This window comes from Triturus cristatus, chromosome 2_2 (assembly GCF_964204655.1).
Source record: "Triturus cristatus chromosome 2_2, aTriCri1.1, whole genome shotgun sequence".
Lineage (NCBI taxonomy): Eukaryota > Metazoa > Chordata > Amphibia > Caudata > Salamandridae > Triturus > Triturus cristatus.
In genome coordinates, this window is record NC_140582.1 from 949,388,106 (window position 1) to 949,409,661 (window position 21,556).

The 21,556-nt window shown below is 41.6% G+C and overlaps 1 protein-coding gene across 1 annotated transcript in view; it reads right to left on the reverse strand.

Annotated features, from left to right (window-relative positions):
• Positions 1–21,556, reverse strand: part of PACRGL (parkin coregulated like) — a 219,314-nt gene that overhangs the window by 70,816 nt on the left and 126,942 nt on the right. The window contains exons 5-6 of the mRNA XM_085642356.1: positions 9,467–9,601; positions 6,522–6,629 (exon numbers count right to left, since the gene is read on the reverse strand). Of these exons, the coding sequence (XP_085498482.1) occupies positions 6,522–6,629; positions 9,467–9,601 (243 nt within the window). The remainder of the gene's footprint in view (positions 1–6,521; positions 6,630–9,466; positions 9,602–21,556) is intronic.

Genomic DNA, 21,556 nt, shown 5'->3' on the forward strand with positions numbered 1-21,556 from the left:
GGGAACACTGGGGGAACGCACTGCTGAGGCATGCCCGAGGAGGGTCGGTGGAGCCACATGTCAGGCGTGACCCCTTCCTAGAACAGCAGGCCTGGAAGTCATTCTCTCAAAATGGCCTCGCGTCCCTCCGTAACTCTGAGGTGAGGGACAGTCGCCACACCTCGGGCTCCGTTACCCTCAAAGCAAGCAAACAACAAAACACTGAATAGGCCAGAACAAATGAACAACACGCGACCGCGTTTGTTTAACTCTTGAGTGCTCGCTCCTAGGCTTCTGTGAAATGGCAGCTTTTCCCTCAGTCGAAAGCCACTAAAAACTCAATATCCCAGAATCCCTTCCAGCTGTTTCTATCGCATCCCTCCCAGATTTGCTAAGAGTAACTCACTAGACGAGTCGAGCACTTCAGAAAGTTTCAGTGCTTTGTAAATACCGGTGCAGCTATCAGCTAACAAACCGCCTCCTGTGGAGGCGCCGAGGATACCTTGGTTTTATGCATCGTTTGAAGAAAGAATCCCCCAGCAAAATGGGGGTGAAGCCAGCATCCGGTCAAATGCAGATGGAGCAAAGGGGGGCAGGGCTCGCTCCCTCCCGTCTCAGGCTGTGATGGCTGACTCGTGTTTGAGGGATGTTGCGCTGCGAGTGTCGGTGGAATCACTGCAGGTGGTCTACGGCAGTGATGGCGGACTCGTGTTTGAGGGATGTAGCGCTGCGAGTGTCGGTGGAATCACTGCAGGTGGTCTTCGGCAGTGATGGCGGACTCGTGTTTGAGGGATGTAGCGCTGCGAGTGTCGGTCAGACGATAGGAAAAAAATGGCGGATGGAAGCTTTGAAACTTTTTCGGATTCGGGGGCATGTTCCTGCTGTTCTAAAAGGGCGTGGCTAAAAAGTAGAAAGAACAGCAAGGAACACGCCCCCGAATCTGAAAAAGACGGAGCCTATTTGGAGGGGCGGCTCTCTCCTCCAATGGCTGGCCTCCGTTTAGGAAGCCAGCCAATGGAGGAGAGGCAAAAAGAGAGGCGGGCTAAGGAGCCACTCTAGGAAACATTAAATCTCCGACTTCCGGTTCTGCCTTTGGCAGACCGGTAGTCCTCGACCTAAAAAGGACAATGTTGAAGAGGTTGTTGGTTGTCATTTTGAAAATAGCTCTGGTGTCAACTGCTACGCTAATGTAGTGCTGAATGTTGCATTTTATCTGGAAAGTTTGCAAGAGCAGATAAAACTAAATCATGAAAAAAGATTTTGTTCTCTGCTGAGTTTCCTTTATGAGAAGTTGAGTAATGATAAAACTAAAATAGAAAGTGCTTCTGATGTTAGAAATCTTTTAGATGTATGTTCTGGATGTAAACAGTTTACACAAAATGTCCAGCAAGATGCACAGGAATTCTTAATGTATATGCTTATGGTACTGGAAGATGAAGGGGTAGAAATAGAAAATATGTTTTGTCTCTCCTATAAATGGGAACATTGTTGTGAAAACTGTATGAACACATGCAGCACTAATGTTGATTCTGAAAGGTTCATACATTTAACATTACCAGAGAGTAAATCAGTGACTTTTAGTAAATTAGTTAAAGATGCAAATCACAACATGGAATGTTCTCAATGTAAATCAGAAATGTTATCAACATTATTTTTAAAGAAATATGGACAGTATATCATTTTAATGATGCAACGTTGTAGAGCTGACGGAACAAAATTGGACACTTTAATAAAGAAGTTTGTAGGAAATCAATTATCAATATCAGGAAAGACTTTTGTTGCAGTTGCAATAATTTTCCATGATGGACCTTCTATAACTTCTGGTCATTACACAGTTTATCTAAAATGGGAAAAAGGCTGGACACTGTGTAATGATTCTGAATTGATTTTCCAGCAACGTTTGCCTGCAGAATTACCAAATTCCTACTTAATTTTTCTAAAACCAAAATTTTAGATACAAATTGCAGCATCTGAAGAAACCATTATTTCGATTTTATAGGATTACCATTGGATATTTCACCTAAAAAGGATTTAAAAATTACCATTTGGCCTCATGGAAAGTTAAATGTTTCTATTGTGGACTTCTTTGACAGATATTATTTTGGTGTATGTGCTTAAGCAACAAGATTTACAGACGTTATTTATTCCAAATAGTTATTGTTCTTAGAAGATATGTTTAATATATATGTTACATTTCTATCAAGGTATGTTTTACTGAGGATAGATTCAGGGATTTTTTAAACAATCTTTCAGATTGTTTATTTTTGTGCCTGCTGTTAAGTGATGAATACAATTGATATCACTATTTTCAGTGAAATTCAATATATTCTGAAAACAGCAAAAAAAGGGCAAAAAATGACTTTGTTAAATATGAAATATGTGTACTGTATTCTAAAATGTATTGTTAAATATTACTACCTTTTTTCAGATCTAGAAAGAAAATTTAGGAAATTGAATCCATTTTTCTTGTAATTAAAAAAAACATTTATTTCTAATTAAGTTATTTTGTTGGTCAGGTAAGTTTAAAATATCTGTATTTCTCACCCCTTCACTTTCATGCTCCCTTTTCTTCACTTCTCCTCACTCTGCTTTTCTCATTCCCCTTCCCTCTCTCTTCTTCCTTTACTGCTCTTTCGTAACTCCCTCACTCCTTCTCTACTACTCCCCTAGGTTTACTGCCTCCATCACTATTTTTTCAACCATGTCTCCATATGTCTCAGTCATTCTAACTGCCTTACTCCTTCTCAGTTCCTTGCTCTCTGTCTCTGTTTCTGTCTCTCTCCCTTTGTCTGTCTTACCCTTAATTTCCTTGACATCTCTGTTTCTACCACTCCTCCTCTCTCCATCACTCATTTTCCATCTATGTTAATTTTTTTAACCTTCTCCGTCATTCTCCTTCCCTCACCTTCCCTAACTGTCACTATCCTTTACTCATAGTCACTCCTATTCTCCTACTTCACTTCCTCCTGTCTGTATCTCACACCCCTTCATCTTTTCACATTATTTCCTCACTCTCCTTTGCTCATTGAAATCCTGACTCCCTTTCTCTCACTCCAGTTTCCTAAATCCCTCCATCCCCTCACTCCCCATCTCTCACTTTCCCTTACCCCCTTTTCTAATCCTCATACCCCTTATCTCACCATCACTCCACTTCTCTTACTTTCAATCCCTTTACCCTGCTGTACTTCATCCGCTTCATCTGTTACTCCCTTTTCCTATCTCCGTCCCTTACTCCCCTTTTCTCACTCCCCCTCCATCAGTCTCCATTACTCACTGCCATTCCCTTACTCATTCACTCTTCTTACCTGTATCCTCTACCCTTAGTCCTTTTTTTGCAGTCAGTCTTTCACTTCCCTTTCATGACTGATCATACTTTCCTTTTCTCACTCATTCTGTCTGTCCTTTCCTCCTCTTCACTCAGTCATTTCAATCATTCATGTATACACTACACATTCATTCAATAAAATTACAACACAGTATATTAGGAATATAGCTCTTCTTGGAGAAGTGAAGTGAGTTCTGAAAAGAACTGTTTTTTTTGTCTTTTTTGTTTTGTATTTTTTTTTAGAGCACCAAAAAAAAAACTGGTAATGAAAAACTGTTCAACAGGAACAAAAAAAAAAGTGAAAAAAATTATGGGCTGGAGCATGTGTGCTGCTGTATTTTGTTTTCAATCAAGTTAATACTGCTCTCACCGTAGCAAAGAACAGCATTGCACACATTGCAATGTATGTGCACCTTCTGGAAAAGTGGGCGGATGTCCAGTGACCTGGTGCAAGGTGAATCTGCGGCCGCAGATGATGTGCTCGGCTGAGCAGTTGGAGGGTTGTCTCCTAGGGTTCTAGTTGACTCTCGAGCATAAGGTACAGGATGCACTGTCTTGCAGTGTCTTAACATTGAATAAATACTAAATAAGTATTTCTTGCTGGGATATCCTCTGGATAAGACACTTCCACAAATAGTGCATGTCACCTTCGTGGGCATTGACCTTCTTTTGGCCCTCTGGAAAGGTGAAGAATTTCCAGATGAAAGAGTCTTTTTGTTTGGTCTTCCTTGGTGGTACCACAAAGGTCTCCTCCTCACTCCCTGAAGTAGACTGCTGTTCCGCCATTTTGAAGTAAAATTTTACTTGAGTAGCTGTTCAGCTCCTTGTCCCAGGAAATAAGAAGAAATAGTGAGGGGAGTGGGTGTGGTGTTTGAAGATACTTGAACAGAAACTACTATGAACCAATGAAAAGTGTTGTTTCGTAATCACATGACTTGCCGTGCGCGCACGGTGCTCGCATGCATGCGCGCACGGTGCACGCACGCATCAGAAATGAATTACTTTTAACCCGATTTCTAAAACATGAAAAGGAGGCAGGGAAGACACTCCCTGACCCCCTAGACCTTCTCAGGGGGTCCCTAAAGGACCTCGTAAATAAAAAAAATAAAAAATCCTTTAATAAAAAAAAATTGCCGGTGCGCGCACGGTGCTCGCACCGTGAAAAACCCTTAAAAAAAAAAACATTTTAAACTGTTTATAAGTTTATAGAAGATATTAACTATGCTGTTCAACTTTATCCAAATAAAAAAAAAAAGAGCTGAGCCATTCCATATTACAGGATACAGTCAATCTATAACTACATGCATAGGTAGTTTATTGTAAAATAAATATATAAAAAATAGAGTACATACATAAATTAGCATTTAAAAAAACCTTACAAATTCACTAAAAAAAAACATAGGTTTTACAAACATTATAGTTAGAAATTAGCATTTAAAAAACCTTGCAAATTCACTGAAAAAACCATAGGTTTCACACATGTTATAGTTAGCTGGACATTTCACTCGTACAAAACCATTGAAATTCCCCCGTTATAGTTAGTTCAGCTAACTATAACTCGCGCGCCCGCAATCCACTGCTGATGACGTCACATATTACATCACTCATGACATGGTCAGTGACATCACTCATGACATCACTGATGACATCTCAAATGACATCACTGATGACATCATCCTTGTGTAAGAGTGGCAGACCTCCTCTTATCCTAATATAAACTTTGATACACACATTGAAAAATACAAACTAAAGTTTTGAAAACTATAGAGATACCAATACCAGTTAGAACAACCTATTCAGTAATTCCAAAATCTACATACGCATCCACTCATTCATCAACACTTCTATATAGTCACTCATACATGTATCCAGTCATCATATGTACTCATACACCTATACATCCTGTTACACACCTACACTCATACATAGAGTTACTCACACATATACTCACACATGCAAATAAACATCCATTTACTTGCAGATACAGCTATACACACACCACTACACTTACTTCTACAGAAACGTACACATACTTACTCTCTTAAATAATCACTTATAGAAACACATACTTATTTATACAGGAACTCTTCCAATCTCTCACTCTCATATATCCTCACTTATATACATCAATACTCACATATACTAGTTTAAAACATATGGACTTACTCATAAAGACACTATTGAGACAGTCGTTCACTCTCTTACTCACCCATACACACAATCATCCACCCATACTGTCCTGCTCACATACTGTCTTCAAAACACATACAAACAGTGAGTCACTCATTCATGCATCTATACGCTAAGTAACATCCCCCACTGAACCATACAGACACTCATACTGATACTCTAAAAACGAACTAATAACCCATATACACACATGTAGCTACTCACCAACCCATGCAGCCACTTATACACAAAGTGAGACACTGATACAGATATATAAATATTTAAACATTACTCACTGATACTTGTATTCACGAAGATACTGTTAATAAGTCAGTTATACAATGAATTTTACAAAAAAAGAACATCCATTTAGACACTTATTTACCCATTTATTCTTCCATTAACCTTTAGATATAAATATATAAAAAATATTTATTTTCCAGAAAGACACATATTCACTGGATGATGTCATCAGTGATGTCATTTGAGATGTCATCAGTGATGTCATGAGTGATGTCACTGACCATGTCATGAGTGATGTAATATGTGACGTCATCAGCAGTGGATTGCGGTCGCGCGAGTTATAGTTAGCTGAACTAACTATATTGGGGGAATTTCAATGGTTTTGTACGAGTGATATGTCCAGCTAACTATAACATGTGTGAAACCTATGGTTTTTTCTGTGAATATAGATATATATGGATATGTAGAATGGCTATAATTAATGGAAATAAACATTTTAAATGTTGTCAGGTCTCCCCCACCCGCCTGTTTGGGAGTCCTTATCACATTAACCACATTTTTTGTTGTAAATCTCCTTATTGCAGCTTTAACATTAAACTATAAACAAGGTATAAATCGAGACATCAAAGAATGTTGCAGCCCCTAACACGAGCTCACCTAGCAATACATGAAATGTACATTCAACAGTGTCGATCTTCGACCAGCACATTTAACTATTAAACACATTTTCAACAACTCTTGACTGGTCGTGAGCATCTGTAGATGGCAAACTTTTTTCAAGTGGCAATATTTCAACAATACTTACACTTGTCAGTAGTTGTTTAAGATGATCGTTAAGAGCTGGGCCAACAACTGCACTCATCTGTACCAAGGCATTTAAACCACGCTCAAACACTTCAGCATCCGTGTGCATCTTTAAGAAAACAATGTCATCATTATCATCATTAGCCATCTAACCCTACGGTCGTCAAACTTTAACACTATGTCCCTCCTACCCCGTAGAATAATTGAATCTAGACACCCGTAATAATGGCAAACACATTTTCTTTCAATCATGGTTTTGTTTGTTAAATAGTACAAGCAAATTAAAGGTTAAAGGGACGTAAAGGCATACTCGCTAAAAAAAAAGTACACAAAACTGGTTTTCATTAGTGCTTTTCGATGAATATCACTAAATATAACTAGGGTAAAACTTGATAACCCACCCAAACATTTCAAGAGATAATGTGAGGTAGAAAAAGCCAAGAGCAATTTATCTGTTAGGTGTTTCTTTGCTATGTTTTTATGCCATGTTTCTCTCGAACACAAACTTTGAAATTGAAAAACGAAGAGCCAAAATGTTACAGGGAATCAGAATTTGACAAAAATTGATGATCGCTCTTGCCTAGTCCTTTGCCACATTGTCATACCGAGCTTACAACTCCTCCATATTGTGTGGGACACCTCCAGCCAGCCCAGATTTTTCAGGCCAAAATCATTCTGCATGACGGGACTTTTTAGCCCAATCAACTGTTGGCTCAAATACCAGGACTGGTGGGAGGTGTTTCACAAGAAATGGAGCTAGTTGGCAGTTCTAAATAAAGCAAAGTGAACATTAGTTCAGTTTATCTTGTTTAAAAGTGTAGTCAACCAATCAAAAGCTTTATTTCAGCAACAAAAAGAAGCCATAAAAGCACTCGACAGAAATAACTCGAATATAATCGCATCACTACAAGCTTGCAAAAATGCATAAAATAGAGATTTTAAAAAACGCATCTTTAAATTAGTAATACATTGGTTAAAATCATTTAAATGAGATAACCAGAGTGAACATCCTCTAGAAGTAGTTTTTAAAGAATTAAGGCAAGCCCACGTAGCAGTCTGGCCCAAAGTGCGCATTTAATAAAGTGACTCTCTGCAACCAAAAAGTACTTGAATCTAAAATGACATCGATTTTCTTTTCACAATGGCACGCTTTAAAGAAAAAGAACTAATATTAATACAGACGGTGGGGGAGTTTGACTGTTGCAAGTAAATCAAGGCATCACCATATCTGCTCAGACTACTTTATTAAGATGGTAGTAAAAAACTTCTAAGTGTAAACATTGTAAAAGTGACAAAAAAGGGTAAAATGGAGCAAGATGTGGGAGGACTGGTCACATGGACAGATTAACACTTTACTTGGATAAAATTGGTCAAAGGGAAAGCCCAGATGCCACTTCACAAACTCAAGTCGAAATCTCGTGAAAATAACTCTGTCCCAAGTATTGTCAATCAATTCTAAGTACAGCTCCATCCAAATGTTGTATTTTTACAGGTCGCATTTATAGTTTAATACTACGCAGTCAGGCTACAAATGGTAGGCCTGTAGTCATGTATGCAGTGTCACTGCAGTGGATGGCACAATGGGTGCTTCAGTCCACTACTGACACTAGGGATGTATAGGTAAATTAAATATACCAATTAGTGGATATGCCAATTTCATCATGTTGAAAGGCGGGATCAAGGTCATTTTACCTGTGGTTAACATGTGTAAAGAGCTCAGACTTCTGCAGCCAGCCTAAACAGTCAACTGAAACATCTGGTGGTCCACCAGGCAAAAGATGGTCATTTCCAACAAAGTCCTTAGTATGCTACTGCAATATTCACACTTTTTCAGGGCTAGAAGGTTTATGAAGCTTTGTTAATGTAGAAGGAGGAGAAGTGGGTAAATAGTTAACTTATTAAACAATTCTATTCTGGCTAATTTGGTGGTGATAAATGACGCTAGCCTAATGCACTTAATTAATCACACATGAGGTTCAGGTGGGTAAAAAGCATGGCAGCAGGAAAGTAAGGCTCCATCTTTAAAGAGCTAAATATCAGTGAACGAAAAGCCATTGAAATTTAAATCTCCGCAAGGCTACGCCAGTTTGAAAATGCGGTGAGAAAGAACAAAAGGAGGAAAATGTGATGCATCAGAGACAGGGTAGGTGTGTAGAAATCAGAGATAATAATAAAAACACAGGTGCCCCCACCTCGGAATGCTGCTCTGGCCCAGTGGCCACAGGTAGTGGGGTCCATGTGAAGGTCAGCAGGTAGGGTTGTGTCCTGAAGCTGCATCGATATGTCCATCAAGGAAGCAGCAATCAACATTTTTCATAATAGTTGCAGCATTCCACAAGATCCACAGAACGGTCTTAATTTGTGTTTTGCTGAATAGATTATTAGTACTGTATGAAAATCCCGATGCTTGAGAATGGGAATACTGATGAGACGTATGGAAAAATGGTTCTGCCCAAGGAGGACAGTGAGCTTGAGTATGGAGAAGCACACAAATCTGACTAGTGTAAATGTTCAGCCATTTGTATTTTTTTGGGGGGGGAGGGGGACTGGAAATCAATTCACAAGTTACACATGTTCAGAGTAACAAATAAAACCGGTTTCTGAGGAACTATTTGCAATGGACAATAGTTGAATTGAGAATGCAAAGCAACAGACTTTGCAGTGCTCAAGAAGAGCTGGAATACTGGTATGGCAATAACAATAGGTAATGATATTAGCTGTGTATAAAAACCCTACTGCTCTGCTCATCCCATATTAGGCCAGCAATTTTTGTGGAGTTAGAGTAAGTATTGTGACTAGTTAGGAATAGTCAAGCTTATTTTCTGCATTGATTGTTCACTAGGAGGAACGCCAGAATCAAGCTCAGAGATGCAAAAAATATTGTATTGAGTCAGTAAAGTTCCAAAGTTAGCAAAAAACAAAATTGAAAAAACTGAAAATACATACCAGAGCTGTCTTTAGTGCTGGGACCAGCCTAGGCAACATAGGAATTGTTTTCTCTTCAGCTCCATCTACCAACAGCAATTCCTTGAACCCTTCCTTTGATACAAACGTGTATGGATGTTTTGTTTCTCTTAGACCCTTGTAAAAATAGATTAATATATTAGTCAAACGCAAACATCAAATAAACTAATGTACGCTGTACGAGTTTTTAAGACCAATAAACAAAGTTTTTAACATGAAGCTAAATGCTGATCACACCACATTGCATTAAAAACAAACATAGTACAAAGGAAAATATATCAGTTTTATTTAATTCACTACACCAGGCTACCAACATACTGAGCTGAGTGAATTACAAAATGCTAGAAAAAATATTCAAATTCCCAAATATATATTTTCGAATTAGTTTTTGTTTCAATCAAATCAAACAATATAATACACAAGAAAAAGTTACTTACTTGTAGCCCAAGTTCTACATCCTACGAATCTTCATTGAAGTCCTAATTTTTAGAATAATTCCCTACTGCATACGTGGACCCAAGAGCACTTTTCATAGCTATATTGCCAATTAACTTATATACACAAGGTGTCTGTGTCCTTATGATGAGCAGCACCCTGTAGGAGCTCATCAAAGGAGACATTGTATATATAGAATACTCTAGATGGATACGAACTCGGTTTATTTTATGTTCGTGACTAGCAAATACCAGTAAAATCTAAATCTCACTCTACGAGAGGTAAATCAGCCACTGCACATGAATTAGTACTGTATTAACTGCTGACATTTCCAAAACAGCAACTTGGAAATCTTTATCTACATTCACGATACACAATTGTCTAGGTTTAGTTATACAAGCTGATGCAAAATAGGCCAGGAAACCCAATGAAATCTTGCCAACTGTGAAAAACAATAAGGGTTTCTATGACACACATAATGATTCTTTTTCTGCTGCGGTCTTCTATGGGATTCATCAGCTTCCAACTCTGTTCCAATGTTTAGGAGTATCAATGTAGACCCTAAGTGACACAGATATCTGTCTAGAGGTGCAGCGCCGCGGCCAGGGCGACTGCCTCTGGAATCTGGGGATCACGGTTCGATCCCCGGCGCCAGCGGCAGATTCGCCCAGCACCATGTGACTCTGGGCAATAGCTTGCTTAATCTTCCCGACGGCCCCCAGCGCATAGAGACCCTTACAGGTGATTGTTTCGCGCTTTAAAAATGCTGATTATTACATATTATTATTATTATTACATTCTACTTCAAAGCAGATAGCAGGTACAAAAAGAACTTTCAGACCCACTTTTCAGTTCACTTCTGGACCTGTCGAGGGCTCGCAAAGGACTGTCTTGTTGCCTGAGGTCTGTTGTGTACTACAGAGCACTGCCCTGCTGATCCAAGAGGGCTGCCTTGCTACTGAAGCCTGATCTGTGATCTCAGAGATCTGCCCTGCTGCTTGAGGCTTGCTTTTCTGCTTGACACCAGGACTTCCATAGAGACTCCAAAGGCTAATTGGCACGCCTTCTGTTCAGAGCCACAGGGACATAAAAGGATCCAACCATCTTGAGCCTACACTAAGACCAAGCAAGTGGTGCCCATCCAGTCTTGGGCCTTGAAAGTGGTGCTAAAAATGCCAAAACATCCAGAGAGCCAGATTTGAGGCGTAGAAAATTTTCCACCCAAAAGTGCGCTGAGAACTGACAGGAGATCAAGACCTAACTGCTCACCAATCCACCCAAGAGAATCACCAGTGAGACTGGCTTTGCGGCAGAAGGGCAATCTAGCTATATGGACCTCTCATCTGCTACAGCCTGCAGCCTCTTCCCGCTAGAAATCTTTGACTTTCAAAAATGAGGATCCAAATGAAGAAATCTTCACCGCGACCTCAATCAGCGGCTCTCATACAACGACAACATCATCTCCTTGGACACACCAGGCTGCCTTGCCCTGCTGCACTTTTACCTTCTCAGACATTTCTCTTCAAGAATTCTTTTAAGTCCAAAAGGTAAGCTTAGACAGGGCCCAATCCACTGAGTATAGTCGAACCGCGATCCAGCTTGGTCAGCCTTAACTTTCGACTTGGCCCTCATCTCGCTCGACCAGATACCACAGTTGGTGCTTTGTTCTTTTTGGTGTTATTTTTCACTTTAAACCTTTCGGATTCTACTGAATGGACTGGATTTAATTTGCTTTGCTGTCATTTTATTTATTACATTTTAGTCTATTTTTCTACATTGGTGTCGGATTTCTCTTCTGTTGTGTATTCGCTTTATTACTGTTTGAGTGCCTAATAAACACCTTGCACATTGTCTCTAAATTAAGCCTGACTGCTTTTGTGCCAAGCTACCAGAGGGTCAAGCACAGGTTAATTTAGTGACTTTTTTCGTTTACCCGGACAAAGATTGTGGATGTTGCTTGAAAAGGACTCATATCTCCCAAAACCAACAACTCAATTTCTCACAAATACCCTCTGAGATGTGGGAGTGAGTAGTGAAGCTTAACCATGGAAGTCATACAGCACAGCCCTGGCAAGGTATCCATTACTGCACACTTGGGTTGTGAGGCAGTAAAGTTAGCAAACATATGCAGAGATGATTACATAAGCTGCCCAATCGATGTCAGTAACCACAATGCTTCTAGTGAGAGGTGTGAAAACAGCCTAGTTGAGTGAGCATTAATGCCCTTTAGAGGATCCTTCTTGGCCAAGGTATAGATGAACTTGATACCAAGGATGATCCAGCACAAAAGGATGTGCATGGCCACTAAACTGCCTTTGGCAAAGGCCACAATTAGCGGATCATCCAACAAGTTTTGATGAATATGGCCAGTACAGAACTAGGGTGCATGCCTGAGATCCAGTGAATGCAATCACTCCTCTTCCTTGATTTTAAAGGTGGGAAGACAGATGAAAGGTGATAAACATTGCCAATTGAAAGGCTGAAGCCAACGTAGGCAAGAAGGTAGGGAAAGTATAGAGGACCCACTTGCCCAAGTACAAAATTGTGAAAGAGGGACAAACTTAAAGGTTCTGAAATTCTCCGACCAAACAAGCTGGGTGCATAGGCTCGAAAGAGGATGTCCTTAAGATACACAAAACAAGAGTCAGATCCCACTGAGGACCTATGAACAGAGTGGGAGGAAACTGGCAGTGTAACCCTTTCATAAAACACGCTACTAAAGGCAACTTAACCAACAAGGCTGATCTGTCAAACACATGAAAGAAGACAAGGCAGCAAGGGAACCCTTGACTCAAACCACCACTAAACTTAGCTGTGCAAGAGGCAGAGTAAAACACAAGATATTAGAAAACCATGATTTCGAAAAATCCAAACCATCCGACTCTCCCCACTCACAAATTTGTTCTAGTGACCCGCATACATGGATCTTCTAGTAGGTTTTCAGGCAGTCAAGATGACGTGTGCAACTTTGTCAGGGAGAATACTAGCTGGTATTTCTCACTCTCCATTCAGGCAGTCGCAGCATTTGAGTCTTCGAGGGAAGAACCGACCATTTTGCTGTGACAGACCTTCCACCCTGCACAGTAGAGAAAGAGGCATCTGAATGCTTAGTGCCAATAGATCGACATACAAGATCCTCCATGTGCAATCTTGTGTCATCTGGATCAGCTTTGTCAAAACTTCTCATACCTTCTGCAGGAATTACAATTGAAGCAGAATCAATGGGAATGCATGCAGTAGGTCCTGAGAGCAGCTGAATCTTAACGAATCCCCCAAAGAAGAATTCAGAGGGTTGTGTATGGCACAAAACAGATTTCTGATTATGGGCCACCGTGAAGAGGTCAGGTGTGCGGAATTAAAAAAAAAAAAAAATGCTTGTCCAAGAGATGAAATGCTTCTATAATCGACTTGTTCTGTAAAACAAATCCACTAGTCCCTTTCAGTGCCTTGTATAGAAATGACAATTTAAGGCAATATTCTTATTATAGAAAATCACTGCTTCGTTGAGTATGCCTGCACTCAGGGTCTGGGTGTAACAGAATTCCTGCATGGAATTACACTTAATCATGAGTGAGCCGTTGATCCCACACCTTGATTTACCTGCATACGAACAATAGACCAGAGTTTACTAGCCGAAAAAAATGCTTTGGGTATGGGCTGTACTGTAGCCTGATCCTGTATTCCCACCTCCGCCTGACTTTCAGTCATGACACATGTAATGCTCCCCCTTGCCAGACTATAATCTCCTCTGCCCACCCCACCCTCTCCACCATTGCCCCACCCCCTCATACAGCAGCTGCCCCCGCTCACATTTTCGATCTGTCAACAGCTGGAGGCAAGTGCGATTGATAATATCCTCAGAAAAGTAATATTGTGCGTAATGCTGTCCAGAAAAACAAGCCTGGCATCCCATGAGGATTAATTTGTAAGTGATTGGTACTAAATGGGAAGTCACTGCACAGTACCAGTTTTTAAGGGTGTGGATTTACCACCACAGCAGTACAATGCAACTCGTAATCACGGACACACAGGGGATGGAAGTAGGCAGAATGGTAGTTCCGGGGTTGGAATGCCAAGCGAGCCTGTGTATTACCCACAACATAAATGTTTAAGGGTATTCACCAATTACTGTTCATCTCCATCCACTGTGAAAAAGGTTGGACATTTACTATGGACAAATGCAGGAGTAAAATGTTTTTCATGGTGAGGGAAAAGGGGGTGCAGGGAAAAGTGAATTTGCAATTTTTCAGCATTTTATTTACATGAGCATATTTGCTCATGAGAAAATGTATATCACAAACAGGCCTACTTCTATAAACGTTTGGGAATTCTTGAAAGTTGTACATCTGCACTAATGCAAGGGCACATATTTGCAAATCCACGTAGGTGGCTTTCTTTAAAAAACAAAAACAAAAAATTGGCATGCATCAAAAATGTTTGGCGAAATGATCCCATGGAGAAATAATATTTAGAGTTACACAATAGTTTTGCAAACGCTTTTTCAAGTTGCCTTTTTGATGTACATGTTTTTTGGAAAGCAATTGCCAATCTTGCGTTAATGTTTTAGCGTGTATTCATATACAATCAAGATTAATCTGTGAGCATTGTAAGTAGCTTCAAATTGTTAAACGTTTTATGGTAAGCAATTTATTTTATAGAGTGCGACTGTGACTTAAAAAGGCATTCGGCATGATGATTGAAAAAGGGAGAAAAAAAAAATGATCAAAAACAGCGATGATACCTATAGAGTGTAAAGCCAGATCGTCAGCGCTTTCCTAAAGGTAGAATAGATCTTGTGTGGAAATGGGAAAGATGGAGAAAGCAAATTCCACAGATGGGCAGCTTGAACTGAAAGAATTAGACCACCTGTATGTACCTTTTTGATCTTAGGAACAACAAGCAAATTGGAGCCAGACAAATCGTAGAGTTCTTTGTGGCAAATATTTAATACATTTTTCTGTAGGTACAAAGGGCCTGATGGTAAGTTTTGTCAACAATGCAAAGTGACTGAAGCATGATCTTTTGGAAGGGGAAGCCAGTGCGGGTAATCCAAGGCAGATGATGTGGAGGAGCGCTGGGGAAGAGAGAGGGCGAATATAGCAACAACTACTTGTATGCTGTAGTCTAATGTGCTGAGTATTGTAAACTGTACCACCAAAGGATGAGAGTGATTGGTTAGCAGTAAAAGAATCTTCTGAAGAGTCCTCATTATAGAAAAACAAGAAGATAAGTTGGCATGCTCCATAAACGATAGATTGCTCTACATGAAAACTCAAAGATTGCATACAGTAATAGTAAAGGCTTTTGTAATAATGAACCATATATAAAAGTTTGAACATTGTGTACATTTGGATAGACATCTTGCCATATTAGCAGGCAATCCAGATTCTAAGAGCACTGATCCATACTGTGGTATTGCAAACTGGTAACCAAAGGAATTGTTCTACTGTGGTTGGGCCAACTTGTCCAGTGGGGAAAATAAACAAGAACTCTTCTTGTCTTTGACCCGAAACAATATGTTGTGGGTGTTGGGTTAGAAGAATTCTACTCCATGGATAGACATTCAATCTGGGGAATATTACCACTATTACTCCATGGTATTGTTCGCACTAAGTCTTCCAAAAAGAGGCGACTAAGCCTCCAGCATACTGTTGTGAGAACCTGCTAGATAGACCACTACTAATTCCCTGCTGCGGAGATCACTTCCACAGGCTAATCGCCTCACAGAATACTATCCAAGATATGACAGCACCGTGCCTGTTGATGTAAAGAGCAACAGTGGTGTTGTATGGTAGAATCTGAATGGCGGTCCCTTAGATATAAGGGAGAAATGCCTTAATTTTAAGTCAAACTTCTGGCACAATGATGAGCAGACGATGCACCTGCGAACTAACACCTCTATGTTGGCGTGTGCTGGGACTTCTGGGTTTTGATAACAAAATCCTCCAAACTTTGGAAAAGAGTCATTAAGCACCACAGATGTTCTTCAACCACGGCAGGGAACACCACCTTCACCAGACAGTCGTGAGAGTGTAGAAATACAAGAACTAGCAACTGCCATTGAAATGGCCACAATTGTTTCGAAAATATAAGGAGCGGTAATCAGTCTGAAATGCACGACCATGAACTGATAGTGCTAGGACCTCAGAGTGAACCTGAGGTAATGCCAGTGAGCAGTGAAGATCGAGGAATGCCAGCCAATCCCCAGTATTTAGGGCCAGTAAGACTTAGCTCATGGACAGCACCTTCACATTTTCCTGCAAAGGGAATAGAATCCCATCCACTTTTTTCCAGAGGAGCTACCTGTATGGTCCCTGCTTTAAGCAGAGAAATCATCACCATCTCCAAAATAATGGTCTGAGGCAGACAGCCCACCCTGGTCGTAGGAGGATGGTTTGTAGAGAAAAACAGAAAGGGTAGAATATAGCGGTGCATCCCTTGCAAATCAACTGGATGACCCAGTGGTTCATCTTAGGTGTCTCCCAAGTGACAGAAAAGTGGGAGACCATCCCCCAAAGAATGATGTTGGTATAAGTGGGAGTCGGAGAGGTCTTAAAGCATCACAGCTAGCAGAAGCCAAAGGGGGCTGAATCTGGTCAGGTTCAGTAAGTGAGGCATAGTCCTTGTTAGAAATGGGGGTCTCTAGTTGGCAGAGGTAGGTACCTTTGTCCAAATAGGGGCCCTTGCTTCTAGTCAGTGTAAGGGGGACACACCCCTTGGTAGGTTGGCATGAACAGACAGGCTTATCTCAGAGGCAGTGTGTAAAGCATTTGTGAACACATACAGTAATACAGTGAAAACACTACAAAATGGACACCACACCAGTTTAGAAAAATAAGTAATCTTTATCTAAACCAAAACAAGACCAAACGACAAAAATCCACAATACAGTTATCAAGATATCCTTAAAAATAGGTTATTCACTCAAATAACGCTTGTAGCAACAAACAACTCCACCTGGAGTGATTACGACGTCGTGACAGATGAAAATCCTAAAGTACGGCATCAACGTGAGGTGTGCGGCGTCGGGCCCGGAGTCAAGAAGACCCACAAAGAACAGTACCTTGGAATTGATAAAAGCAAAGACGGTGCACAGCGTTGGGGAGGTGATGCTTCGTTGGCGCCTGCGGCGTCGGTTCCTTGCAACCCCAGGCCCAGGGGAGAGGGATCCTCTGTTCCTTACTGCAGGGGAGGTGAGACGTCGGTTCCTTACTGTGTCGGGGAGGTGACGTCAAGAAAGGCGGCAAGGCGGCGGTTGCTTACGACGGTACGATGTTGATGGATTCGAGAGTCACCCACGGCGAGGATCGGCTCCGCGTTGATGAAGCACCAGCGTCGCTGAAGTCAGGGCTGCGGTGCGAGTCTGTACTGTGCGTAATGGAAGTCATGAGCGGTGTCCTCTGCTCCGGTGCAGGCAGCGGCCTCGATGACGGCTTCGGTGTCGATGCGGCACGGCATCAGCAGGCGTCGGGCCTACGGTGCAAGTCGGGCGGTGCGTTGTGCTTTTCATGAGTGGTGCCCACGGCTTTGGTGCAGGTTACAGCGTTGCTCGCAGTCGTCAGTGTTGCAATTTTCTTCTGTAGCAGCTGAAACAGCAGTTCCAGATGCAGAGAGACAGAAGGGATGAAGTCTTTGTGTCCCTGAGACTTCAGAACAGGAGGCAAGCTCAGTTTCATGCCCTTGGAGATCTTCCTTAAGATGACAAAGAAAACAGCAAAGTCTATTTCTCCTTTCCTTGGCAGCAAGCAGCCACTGCAGGCCAACCACTGACAGCAAACAGCACAGGGGCAGTATTCCTCCTCAGCTTCTCCAGCTCTTCTCCTTGGCAAAGTTTGCTCTTGATTCCCAGAAGTGATCTAAAACTCTGTGGTCTGGGCCCCTCTTTTTATACCCAAAAATCCTTTGTTCCCTGAAGGTAGAGAGCGTCTGTACCCAGCCAAAACCGGTTCTGTGGGGCACTTTGCAAGTGCACCACAACTTCCAATTATCAGTGTGAGCCCTGGCTCCAGATACACCACAGGGGAAGCCGTCCTTGTGGAAGGCAGGCACAGCCCTATTCAGGTGCAGGTGTTACTCCTCCCACCACTCCAAATGCAGACCAGGACTATTCAGCCCAGCCCTGACTCATCAGACTACTGGAGCCGCTGCCCCTCTCCAACCCCTGTCATCCATAAGCCAGACATGCAATACACAAACCTAGCGGAGGCACACTGGATGGTTAGGCAAGAAAATACCTACTTTCTAAAAGTGGTATTTTCAAACACAGAATGCAAAAATCACCCTCATTCTGAGTTAAGGCATAATAAACTTTATTTTTCTACCTTGTTCCCAGGGCCAGTTATGTTTATAAGATGTTATAAACAAACGCCCCATTCTGTCTCATAGGGGAACAGGTAGACTTTCAATAGTGAAAAACGAAAATGGCAGTATTTCACTATCGGGACATTCCACACACATCAGGGCATGTCCTACTTTCCAGATACAATGCACCATGTACACAGGGGTACCTTAGACCTACCTTAGGGGTAACTAATATGTAGAAAAGGAAAGGTTTAGGGACTGGCAAGTTTGTGCACTTGGCAAGTCGACATAGTAGTCCCAGACTGCACACAGGCTCTGCAATGGCAGGCCATATTTACATTTTACAGGCTGCTTCTGTACGTGGCATAATCAGTGCATCAGCCAACGAGCAGCATTTGATTTAAAGGCCCTGGGCACATCCAAGTATGAAAGCCGTCACGTAGGCTTACAACTGCTAGTTTGGCCAGTTCCCACAAGGCATGGATATAGAAGTCCAGTAGCAACATGGCAATCACCGTATTGACAGTGTGTCTTACTGATGCAAAAACCTTCTTCCCATGGTATCAAGTCGGGTAAACTCTTTGTCCGCAAAGGACGTTGGAAAGGGACTCGGCTTAAGTCTGGAAGGTTAAGCCAGAAACACAAGGCTCTCTGGAGACAGATAAGAGAACAAGAATTTTGGATCACTCTGAATCAGCCTATGGCATCTGGTTATTTGTCTGTGTGCTGCTAGACCAGGGAAGGGTGTTTCTGAGGCAGGTAAATCAGCTTACAATAGTGCCTCATTAAATAGGAGCCAGGGTTCTGCAACTGAAAATGTAAGTTGCAAGATTGCCACAAAAATGTTAGACTTTGTTTGTTAGGAAGGCAAAGACGGTCCCAGAGTTTCTGCAGCTTTATGCACCACTGCGCTAAAGGAAGATGCTTTCTCTTACGGGGGCCAGAGATGTTTGTGATGTCATCTTCAGAACAGGTATCTGTCCCACTGGCATTTTGTAGGTCAAGATAATGCCAGCATTAGAGTAAGAAGGAAGCAAACTGTCAGCCTCAGAGTGATCATCCCACATGCAACAATAATCTTTATCAGGCATGGTTAGGGTGTCAGTGTCAAAACCAAATAACTCTTCCATCCAGAAAAAGTTCTGGGTACAAAAAAAAAAAGACAGTTTCTCTAGGAAATTTAGGCCTTCTCTTAAGCCATCTGGATGAATTCATCTGAATTTGAAGGGAGCACATATCTGGGCTCAGCACTGTAATCAACCCCACGTCAGCACCGTGCCCAATGGACTGGGAACGACTCCATGGTATAGGGCTTTGTTTTAGACACAAAGGTGAGACCTGGTGGAGGAACTTAGTTAGGAAGTATCACAGTCATATCTGTCAAACCAGAAAGAGTGAGTTCTCCATTGTGAAGGGTCTCAAAGGGTACTGGAGTAGTCCTAAAGATATCCAACATGCCCAGAAGGAAAGCCTCAACCTGAGCAAGATCACCAGAGAGAGCAGTAAATTTCAGCTAGATCATTTATAGCTTGAAACCCAGGAAGGATTGGTTTCTTACCTGTAACTCCTAGTTCTCTCTCAAGGGAATCTCCACTGGCATCATAAGTACTGAATAGTCCCGCCCATGTGTGGGGAAACCGGAGCACGTCTTTACAATATATCTTCTTAAGAATAGTTGTTCACCTTTCGTCAGTATGGCCTGGAGAAGCACTTAAGATATTAAATGTTTTTCAGCTTATAAATGAGGCTATATTAGCCAATTGCATTAATTTCATTCAAAGAAGGGTTAATATATACTTTAACAACCAGGAAAGATTAGCTGGAATTGCGTTATTTGTCTTTACACATCTCGTTCACAAACCTTTTTTAAAGGGAAACGTTGAAGGAGGAAGAGGACAATGTAGACTTATAGACTGAAACTCTGCAGATATGAAAATAGTCTGTGCCTTTAAGGGCTCACAGCTCACCAGTATCCCATCATGCCCAGTAGGTGGCAGTTACGTCAATTCTTTTAATCGGCTCCTGGTAACAGGATCTTGGAGCACTGAGCTCAGCCTTTGTGGCTTTTCTCTTCAGATATTTATTTCAGGAATTTTTGACAACTACTTCATTCAACGGATTGTAACATTTCAAATTTTTTTATCATTTTCGGACAGGAATTTCTTTTCCTCAGTCAATAAAATGCCATCTTTATTTGACAAATGCCCTGCCTGTGGTAGAAAGAAGACCAAATCAGCTCCTCAAGATATCTTTTTCATCTGCCTTCCTAAAAACCACATCCCAGACAGATGTCCACACTGCAGCATCTTCTCCAGGCATACCATGAGGGACAGGGAGAAGATTCGCCTTTATAGAACAGAAGAGGGACGCAGGCAGCAGGAGGCACAATCTGAAGGTGGGATGTCGCAGGAGCGAGAATAGTGTCAGTCCTCTACCAGGGCTCTTCCACTTTCCTCTGAGGACTCCAGGAGAGGGAGATCCAAAAAGAGAGACCATCTTCAAAATGTCGTTGCAGATCGATGTCGAGGACATAGACGTCAAGACAAGGTACAGGGTCTACATTTTCACAATCGAGAGCTGGGTCGACATTGAAATGGAGACGACCTTCCATGTTGAGACATAGGAGGTTGACATTGAAGGATTCCACGACATCGAGGCATTCGATGTCAAAAAGTCTGTTGATGCCGAGACATAGGGTAAAATCAACATTGAGAAGGTCTGTCGACGTTGAGACATTCCAGACCTGTGGAAAAAGTCAAAAAGTCGAGACCAAGATGATTGCCATCCGCTTCTAACTTAGAATACTTCAGTACGTACTCTCCCTTGTCGCCCATCCTACTTTCGGACTCATCTACACCCCCTCCACCTCCTTTAGTGCCTCTTTCACCTACTTCGCCTCCACCTCTTCCTCAAACAGCTTTAGAAGCTCCTTCTTCGACCAAGCCTTTTGCTTCCCATCAGACATCAAGGTCTCTTCAGTCCAAATCTCACCATAGATCGAGAGCACAAGGGCCTTAGAAACAGTAATCGGTCTTGTCAGTCCTCATCAAGACGCTTCTCTTGTCATACTCATCACTATCGTCATAGGTCCTGATCCAGATCAAGGACACAATCAAGATGCAGATTTTATTCCACCTCTTCCTTCTAATAGAAGATATTCACCAACATCGATGGATTCTCCCCAGTCAAGGGTCTTCCCAGATGAGGACATCAACACCTTCCAAAACATACTTGTGCGAGGTGCAACAAAACTGAACATTTCATAACCTGTCCCATTAACAATATCAGTGATCTTTGAAACTCTTCACAAACGTGCACCATCAAGACCACTCCTAC